Genomic DNA, 9968 nt, shown 5'->3' with positions numbered 1-9968 from the left:
CATGGATGTATCTCCCCATATACATCCATGCTTCAACATACTATGTACTGTCCAGTAGAGAGAGAGAGAGAGAGAGAGAGAGAGAGAGAGAGATTGAGAGAGAGAGAGAGAGAGAGAGAGAGAGAGATAGAGAACACACACACAGACACAAATCGTAAATATGACTATGTAACAAACGCAAACAATTCTACAATACTAGAATTTCTTTGAAAACGAAATATTTTGTGTGCCTTTCTTTGTTTGTTCACGGCCAAAATACTGAGTTATTCATGTTTACAACTGTTGACTATCACAATTTCATCAAATAGATCAACTTGATATTTACATTAGATAACCTTTGACCCCTCAGCATACAGCGTGACCAATAACAAATACACAGTAACCTGTGACCCTAGTATCCCAAAAACTTGTTACCATGGATACAAAGTAACCAGCAGAGCCAGTTATAAATCTTTAATGGAAATCATAATCCCAAACTTCTCCAATTTCCATGATTTCATGATTCCACTTTTTCCATACAACTGCACTATGTATTTATTTGGTATGACAGACATAATTTTTTTTAAAGTGAAAATACACACATCAAAAGTTTTTACATTTATTTGAAATAAATAACGCTTTATTTCAGTAATCGATCCAACTTTACAAAATCTGGCATTTCTAAATCAGCAAAAAAATACATTATTTGACAACCTCAGAATGTATGTGTATACATGTATGTATAATCAAAGTGCCAGGCAAATCTCATAAACAGCGCCCTCTATGGTTATTAGCAGTAACGTGCTTCCTCAAAAGTATAGCCAAATAAAGTACCCCCTCGTGTGATATTATTTGTAAGCGATGACAGAAAAAGTACATGTTAAATTTTTTTATTAAATAATTATCTAGTGTACTGTAAAGAATTTTACTGAGTTGATATGTAAACTAAAATTTATAACATTTTGTTAATGTGTGGAAAACACAAATTACAATGGTACGGTAGCTGCTTGTAGTTTCTGATAAAAATTAGGTAGATGTACAGGTGTTCCGTGTCTAACCCTAACTCCCTAACTCTCTAACAACTTTACAATCTGTTCAGTGTTCTTAACTCACTGTAATGGGTAATTAGTGTTTCTGATGAGTCTGGAAAGTAGGTAAAATTCATGTCGGCAACTGTTCAACTATTTGGCTCTTTTAGAAATAATGTATAAGAAAACTGTCAATTTTACCATATTAGATTCCCCTTCTCTGTTATCAGGGTTCTAAAACCTTACCAAAAGCACTCCTAAATGGGTTTAATTTTTTTACCATAGAATAAACTAATGGTGTGCTAAGACCCCCTTCCCCCATATTCTTTTGATTGGTCAACAATGGAACATACATTTTGATTGGTTGATGAAACAAAACTTTTGATTGGTTGATGTAAAAGTCTTTCTTAGTGGTTGATACAAGTGTGTAGGGTATACTCTATTGGTAGGTCATCTGGTCCTTGGCTACCTACACAGGGGGCCACACACTCTATTGGCAGATCATCTGGTTCTTGGCTGGCTACACAGGGGGCTACACACTCTATTGGCAGATCATCTGGTTCTTGGCTGGCTACACAGGGGGCTACACACTCATAAGAAACTGTTCATCAGCTCGTTTACTTTCCTGCAAAAGTGGAAACAAAATTTAGAAATATAAATTGTTTACTTATGACTTAGGAGTTATAGTAGAAATGATAAATACATAAATAAATAAATAAATAAATAAATGAATACAATGACTAGTCTGATTTTAGCATATTTGTAATAATACTAATAATAGTGGATTTTTTAAGATCAAAAAGTCACACTGTGCAAGTTATACACTAATCAATGTTATACCACCTAGGCAAGTTTTGGAGATCAAAATGTTACCATCTAGGTGATTCATAATAATCTAAATGATAGCACCTAGGCAAGTCTTAATAATCAAATTGTTGCCACCTAGGCATTTAATAATAAACAAATTATTACCACTAAGGTGATTCATTATAATCAAAATGACAACCTTGGTGAGTCACACTGATAGAAATTATTACCACCTTGGTGAGTCAAAATAATAACTTACCACCTAGGCGAGTCAAAATAATAACTTACCACCAAGTGAATCAAAATAATGACTTACCACCTAGGTGAGTCAAAATAATTGTTACCACCTAGGTGAGTCGAAATAATTGTTACCACCTAGGTTAGTCATATTAGTAATTTTTCACAATTTCAGTTGACAAATGAAATAAAACTTGTAAAACTGGGAAATGGAAACAATTTTCAAATCAACAACTATTTTTATTTTAGACCTAATTGTCGTTTTTTACCTCTGATATTTTTTGTCTTTTGATGAAAGTTTCATCTTCCTCTGCTTGTAATTTGTCTTCTAATTTCTTCTTGTAACTACAAACGAAGAAAATAATTTCCTTTTGATGAAATGCCCTTAAATCTTTCCACAAGAACTAGATCAAATTGTAGTTACAGATTGGATGATATGGGTCACCTGACATGATTGGTTTCTGATTGGATAACATAGTTTTATTACAGTGACATGTATGGGTCACCTGACATGTGATTGGTTTCTGATTGGATAAAATAGTTTTCACTGCAATGGTTAGACTATGTCACGTGACATGCATAAGATACCTGATTGGATAAACAATGACTCAATTACATTGGCTGGAGGACATCATGTGACATACATTGAAATTACTGATTGGATAAGATTAAGCTGATAAAACTATCACTTCAAAGTAACAAGTCATTGATAATAAAATGAAATCAAGAGATTTAGATATACGAGTCTATATCCTTACTGAAAAATGGTTTACTTACATTTCACTTTCTGGATTCAGTTCTTGATTTCGACATCTTTCTAGCTTGTCTTCAATTTGTTGTACTTTACTACTGTCTATTGGCTCTATGTGTTTTACCATGTAACGGACTTCTACAAATAACAAAATTACAAAAATCAACAAGTGTGACGTCATGCCACAGTTCATTCTGGGTAACAAAGCTTTACCCGTGTGGGGGGCGCTCTATAGAATGTAGCCACGATGGTCAGAAACCAAGAATTTGAGAGAATTCTATACTTCCAGAGTGGCCCCTAGGAGTGCTCTCGAACTAATAATATGACAAACCCCCATGACACACGAGTGCAGGACTTGAAATAAACTTTTTTTCTATGGTAGACCAAGTGCGCGACCAATTTCAGAAATTGGTAGCCGAAGGATGGAGACCATGAGTAGTCCGATTCCAGAACTGAAAACAGATTTCCTCTGTTGGATATGTGTGTGATATTAAAATACTTTATTGTCCGTAAATCTTCCATCCTTTAAATCATTGCATAATCAGTGGTAATCTCATAGTTTAGGTTTGTAGATGATACAATTATTACCGCTAATTTCAGAAATTAATTTTCTACTTCATGCTTGGAACAAATCTTTACTTTGATACCAGTGAATTTTAAATTAATTTTAATTCAAACTTACTTTTCATACTGTCCATTGTTTGTTTAAATAAGTCTCTATTACCAATCAATGAATCCGTTACATATCTGGAAAAAAAGATTGACCAATCAATGAATCTGTTACATATCTGGAAAAAAGAGATTGACCAATCAATGAATCTGAATCAACCCAGCTGAATAATTGGGGACCTGGTAGGACAGACGCTGCAATGTGAACACAGTATGTTAATCCAACATTTGTATATACACTTATAGATGTTGCAATCAGCTGTATGCTTCCAGAGTTATGTAAGGCAACTGTGCCTCCATAAGTCTGTGCAAGGGGACTAATTGTAAAGTACCCAGTGGTCAGCTATAACTATGGACTTTGTCATTTAGATGAGAATACTGCTACTTAGTGGTCAGCTGTAACTATGAAATTTGTCATTCTGATGAGGATCGTCAACCAAGACAGACTGAAAGCTCAATGCTAAAACTTTGAACTACATGCAAGTTGTAACCCTTGTAAAACTCTTTGAGTAGTGTGGCAAATTGTTATATCAAACTAACATTATTATGGGGGTCAGACTCGACTAGAAGTATGCTATTTTTGTGATGCCCATACCTATTAAAATGAAACTAATCAACCTGTTTACTTTATAGTATGAATACCAATCAATCAATCAATCAATCAGTGAATTTATAAAACGCCAGTTTTCACTAACGATGTAGAGTTCAGAGGCACTGTACAGTTAGAATGCTCTGAAGAACAGATATGTCTTCAGATTCTTTTTGAAGGCATTAGTTGTTGGCTTTTGTCGTATTTCCAGTGGCAGTGCATTCCATAGACAGGGTGCAGCATATGAGCATGCACACCCGCACCATATGAAAACAGTTTGTACTTGGGTTTGTGCGATAAACATTTGGCAGTTGATCAGAGTGTCCTGGGATTTGGCTTCAAGTGAATTAGGTCAGATATGTAGGTTGTCGATAGTCCATTCAGAGATTTGTAGGTGATCAATAACAGCTTATATTTAATTCTATCCTGCACAAGTAGCCAGTGGAGCTGTTTATTTAAGGATTGGTGTTATGTTATCATAACACTGTATTTTTTTCTTTCTACATGGGTAATAAACTCTCTATATATATTACTATTAAAAGGTGATATCATTCTTAGAGAGAATTAGTGAGAGATTGTAATGTTTTCACATATTCACAAAATAGTGTAACTTACTTTTCCAGGTTAATAGCTTGTTTTGCAGCACTGTGTAAAACGGAAGTTAGGGCAATCTGTGAAAAGATCAGAATGAAATTTATTGTGGTTACTTTCTTGTTACTTATAAGACATTTCTTGTGTCCATCATTATGTGTAAATTTAAATCAAACAAAAAATTTTGCGATAGGCAAAATATCCTTAATACTAACTCTATAGTGTAAACACGACGTGCATGTTCAAGCATTGCATGTATAGGAATGATATGACAGAACCCCATAACATGTGACAGCATGTGTGGCGTACTCGAGGTATCTGTACGAGTGCTTACATTGTTCTCTGCAGTCATACTAGTATGATCCCAGCTAACAACAATGTGTACACATTAGACATGATCGACCAGATGACAAAATGGCTGCCATGTCAAGAAATTTCATTCATTGATGAAAATACGGTGCAGCAGTAAAGTAGCACAAACACACAAACACAAATCCCCCCCCCCCCCCCCCCCCGTACCAACACTGAAAGTCACGCAGAATGGTGTTCTGTTATTATTACATATGTTTATCAAAAACTGCATAAAAATTACACTGTGTGATCAGAAAATTACATGTGCAAGGAATGATCATGCCCTCATTTGCATGCAAGTATGCAATAATGTTTTCGGTATTGCACTGCAGTGAAATACCACTACTAGGGCACTAGTACGTGCGCACACTGGTGTAAATAATCTCTGGTATGTACCTGGTATGTAATAATGTCAGTATTGCACTGAAGTGAAAATACCATTTATAGTATGCACACACACACACACACCAGTGCAAGTAATCTCTGGTGCATATTGTAAGACTGTTTATAGTCAACTATCCTGTGTAAGAATTCTTACCTGTGATGGTGAATATAGTAGACAGGTATTGGAGGCCAGTGATCTGTGTAAGAATTCTTCAGCTGGTCTTCTCAGCACCTCTACATCTGGTATAGATGGCACTCTAGTCTGATATAGAAGTATCAATATAAAACATTAAGAATCATTGTGTGAACGTGTTTCTGTAATACAGTCTACCCATCAAGTCTGTAGAACACTCACTCTTGGTTTGTGAGTAAGACATGGCTGAGTGCTACATCCTACCTATCAAGTCTATAGAACATTCACCCTGGGTTTGTGAGTAAGACATGGCTGAGTGCTACATCCTACCTATCAAGTCTATAGAACATTCACCCTGGGTTTGTGAGTAAGACATTGCTGAGTGATACAGCTTACCTACCCATCAAGTCTGTAGAACACTCACCCTAGGTTTGTGAGTATGACATTGCTGAGTGATACAGTCTACCCATCAAGTCTGTAGAACACTCACCCTAGGTTTGTGAGTGATACATGGCTGAGTGATACAGTCTACCCATCTACATTTTGTAGTCTGTAGAACACTCACCCTGGGTTTGAGAGTGATACAGCCTACCCATCAAGTCTGTAGAACACTCGCCCTGGGTCTGGGTCAGTCACAGAAAATTCTCTCCAGTTGGATTCAATCACAATGACCTTCCAACTGCTAATTCTGAACCACTATTTCATTAAGAGTATTGTTTTACCTTGATATCAATGAGGAAGCCCTCTAGAGGTCGGAATGGGTTATGTACAGTGAGGTGAAAGTTCAAATGTTGCATCACTAACAGCTCATGATTGAGAATAAATTCTGTAGCCTTTTCTCTGTTGTCATGGAGATTACCAACAAATTGCATAATTGATACATTGAATTCTTCTACTTTACAGGCAAGATATACACAGGTCAACCTGAAATATGGAAAATAGGAAAAAAAATTATGCCAGAATCTGAAATATGGAAAGTAGAAAAAAAATACGATGACAGAACCCCATGACATGTGAGTGTAGTTGTGGCGTACTTGGCTGGGGTATTTGCATTGAGCACTGTAATACAGTGTACTCTGTGGCCATACTTTCACAAAAGCAGTGAATAACAGTCAGTGTGCCCTCTAAGCCAATTTGACGTGCCACTGACGCACACAATTTCTAGTGACACACCAAAATTTGGTGTTCCCCTATCTCTTATTATGTGGTGAGTGTACCCTCTAAGCCAATTTGACGTGCCACTGACGCACACAATTTCTAGTGACACACCAAAATTTGGTGTTCCCCCTATCTCTTACTATGTGGTGAGTGTGCCCTCTAAGCCAATTTGACGTGCCACTGATGCACACAATTTCTAGTGACACACCAAAATTTGGTGTTCCCCCTATCTCTTACTATGTGGTGACTCACAAGAAATCGCAGTTTTTCTCATTTTGACTCACAACAACAAAATTTGGCTATCATTAGAAGGCACACTGGTGATAGTGCAGCAGAAAACATTGCAAGCACAGGTGTAAATATCCCTGAGTACCCACACTGGAACTCACATGGCATGGGGTTTGTTATGGAAATAGAAAAAAAAAATAATGACAGAACACCAAGAAATGCGAGTCTTTGCAAGATCACTGGCAATGTTTTCTGAGTCATGTTCACATGTGCAGTGAGTAAAAGTGCAGCACATAACACTGGAAGCACCAGTGCATATTATAGCCCAGAGTATGCAACTTGAATACATTATTTCCCATGATGCAATAGCCCATAACAAAGCACACAAGATCAACTTGATGTTTCTCTGAAATATAAAGTAATTGTAGGTGATGTAAAATCATGAAATGACTCTCCAGAATCCATAGTTTATGAAAGTGCTTTTAGTTCCTGGAGTGGCATTCCCCTTCAAAGGGGTGGAAGGGTGAAATGTGAGGGTGACTTACATAATCCATTTTGGATGGTAGTCCATCACTGTGTTATGAATGTAAAATCTTTTCAAGTATGTACATGATGTCGCCTGAAAGTAAACAAAAAGACAAGTTTTCAATTGTGTCCCTTGATAAGTAATCTTGTTCCTATACTAGATGTGGTTTAATTAGAAACCATGTTGGCATCCAGACTATTTGATATGCGACAGGGTTGTGTTGCTACACCCCAAGAGTCGTGACTTATCACGGACCCATGGTATGTATTGCATACTAAGAATGTTGCAGAAGGTACAGGGATTCAAATTTACTACAGAATTGGCACTAAATGTGTAAGTATGATTCAGTATAGATGAAATTTACAATTAAGTACTTACTAATGTGGATGGCATAGGGGGTTCAAATTAAGTACTTACTAATGTTGTGGGTGGCATAGGGGGTTCAAATTAAGTACTAATGTTGTGGGTGGCATAGGGGGTTCAAATTAAGTACTAATGTTGTGGGTGGCATAGGGGGTTTAAATTAGATACTTACTAATGTTGTGGATGGCATAGGGGGTTCAAATTAGATACTAATGTGGGTGGCATAGGGGGTTTGAATTAGATACTTACTAATGTTGTGGGTGGCATTGGGGGTTCAAATTTCCTACAGAAATTACGCAATAAATGTTCGTAATGTCTGCATATAAGTTTCTCTTCTTCAAATGTTAGGAATACCTTTGGAATATCTTCTTCCTGTAGTGAGAGGTCAATAAGAAATGTTATTACATTCTGAGGTCAACAATATTGACCAGCACATGACCTCAAGTCTTTAAGTTATCATATTGACTGACTATTGAATATTCATGGATATTCATGACTCCTAAGTGCTTATTCCCTTGAGTGTAAAACATCTCTCATCAATACTGAATATGCAACCATGAATACATTATTTCTGCTGATTCCCATGATGCACTATCCCACTGCAAAGATACCCTATAAATGCACAACATCAACGATGTTTCTCTGAAATCACAAGTAATTGTTGGTGAAGTAACATCATGAAATGACTCTCCAGAATCCATAGTTTATGAAAATGAGTTAATTTCCTGGAGTGAAGTTCACCTTTAATATTGTTACCTTTATTAGCCGTCCGTGTTTCCCGATATATCTGTGTATATTTTCATGTTTAAGGCGGTTCAGTTCTTCTTCACCGTGAAATGTCCAGTAATTCTTCTGACTGCTACTATGGAACATTCTGATCAGAAGTTAATCTAGTTGATATCTAGATAAATATAATAAAGAAATGATTTTATTATCATCAAATTTTCAACCTTAAAGTTGTACTAGCTGCAACTGGAATGTATTTGATCAATATTTTGTCTGATGTACTGACAACTCATAATCTCGCACACCCTGAAGTATTGAATCACCTGTTGGTAAGTATGAAAAAACATTGCTTATATTTTGCTGTAATTTACATTTTTAAAATTTCACATATAAACTTTGTTTTAGTCTAACAAGAAAATGATAATGAAGTAAAAAAACTAATGTTAAAGTGACCATATGGATGAGGATTGAGTATTTATTTTGGATTTTTAATTCATAAAACAATTTATTCTGGCTTCCTAATTGAAAAATCTATGTGAAACAACATATGCCAAGTCCTTGTTTGTAACTCAATAAATTGTGAAAGACTGATAAGTGTGTAAAATCTTTGTTATTTTACGTATAATCTAAATTCTACGTTTTGTAAAAACATTGAGATAATTTGGAACCTGGCTATTCTGGACTTTGTACAATGTAAATGAAAAACATTTGTTATAGCTTGCCTTAATTTACATATGAATGTTATATTAAATAATTTAACAGGAAAATAATAATGAAATAAAACACTAAAATAATAAAAAATAATATCAAACTTATATTTTCATATGTAATGAGTTAAATATAATCCATTCGGTATCCCATATGTTACAATATGTAACAGATTTGATACCTTATATGATAAACACAATTATAATATTATTTATTTACATATTAAATAACTTTGGAATTTCAAAAATTTGTCAAAACTTCAAGTGGTCAACAATCCAAAACTAATTTAATTCAGGATGTTGTAGAACGGCATTTCCTTTCCACAGACTATATTAAATTCAACTACGTTCATATACGATGAAAGATGGAAGCCGGGAATTAATACGTCATAAATTGATAAAAAATCATATGATTCGATGACTATTATCTCTGACAGCCGGCTGGGTGACGGCTTGCAAAAATGGGTTTACAATGGCTGTGTGTGTATGATCATTTTTTGAGTTCAATGTGCACTGAGACTGTACCAGTTAAAATGCCTTTTTTCAAGGACAGGTGTTTTTCAGTCGTAATACTAGAACAGAGACACTGTTTCCATGGTAACTATAGTCATTATGACAGATGGAACAGCAAAAATCGTGACAGATTGATCGGAGGTGGTCACACTTACCTGAGGGACAACCAGCTGACTGATGTACGCATGTGCGAGTTCGACCTCTCTGTTGCATTGTGGGTAAACATGG

The 9968-nt window shown here is 35.7% G+C and overlaps 1 protein-coding gene across 1 annotated transcript; it reads right to left on the bottom strand.

Moving 5' to 3' along the window:
- Positions 1-634: 634 nt before the first annotated feature.
- Positions 635-8691, bottom strand: LOC144450247 (cyclin-H-like). The gene is made up of 10 exons (XM_078140839.1): positions 8551-8691; positions 8044-8166; positions 7451-7524; positions 6242-6443; positions 5541-5648; positions 4676-4731; positions 3485-3549; positions 2829-2940; positions 2321-2396; positions 635-1632 (listed from the first exon to the last, which is right to left on the bottom strand). The coding sequence occupies exons 1-10, from the start codon at positions 8665-8667 to the stop codon at positions 1591-1593; spliced, it is 975 nt and encodes a 324-aa protein (XP_077996965.1). The 5' UTR covers positions 8668-8691; the 3' UTR covers positions 635-1590.
- Positions 8692-9968: the final 1277 nt, after the last annotated feature.

The sequence above is a fragment of the Glandiceps talaboti genome, chromosome 19 (assembly GCF_964340395.1).
Source record: "Glandiceps talaboti chromosome 19, keGlaTala1.1, whole genome shotgun sequence".
Lineage (NCBI taxonomy): Eukaryota > Metazoa > Hemichordata > Enteropneusta > Spengelidae > Glandiceps > Glandiceps talaboti.
This window is presented reverse-complemented; position numbering and strand designations above follow the sequence as displayed.

Bases quoted from the DNA above. Each gene is read 5' to 3' on its own strand.
- LOC144450247 (XM_078140839.1), bottom strand. From the start codon at position 8,667: ATGTTCCATAGTAGCAGTCAGAAGAATTACTGGACATTTCACGGTGAA. The intron at 5,649-6,241 runs GTAAAACAATAC...CTTCTATATCAG, and splicing joins GCTTCCTCATTGATATCAAG to ACTAGAGTGCCATCTATACC. The intron at 2,941-3,484 runs GTAAGTTTGAAT...TGTTATTTGTAG, and splicing joins AACAATGGACAGTATGAAAA to AAGTCCGTTACATGGTAAAA.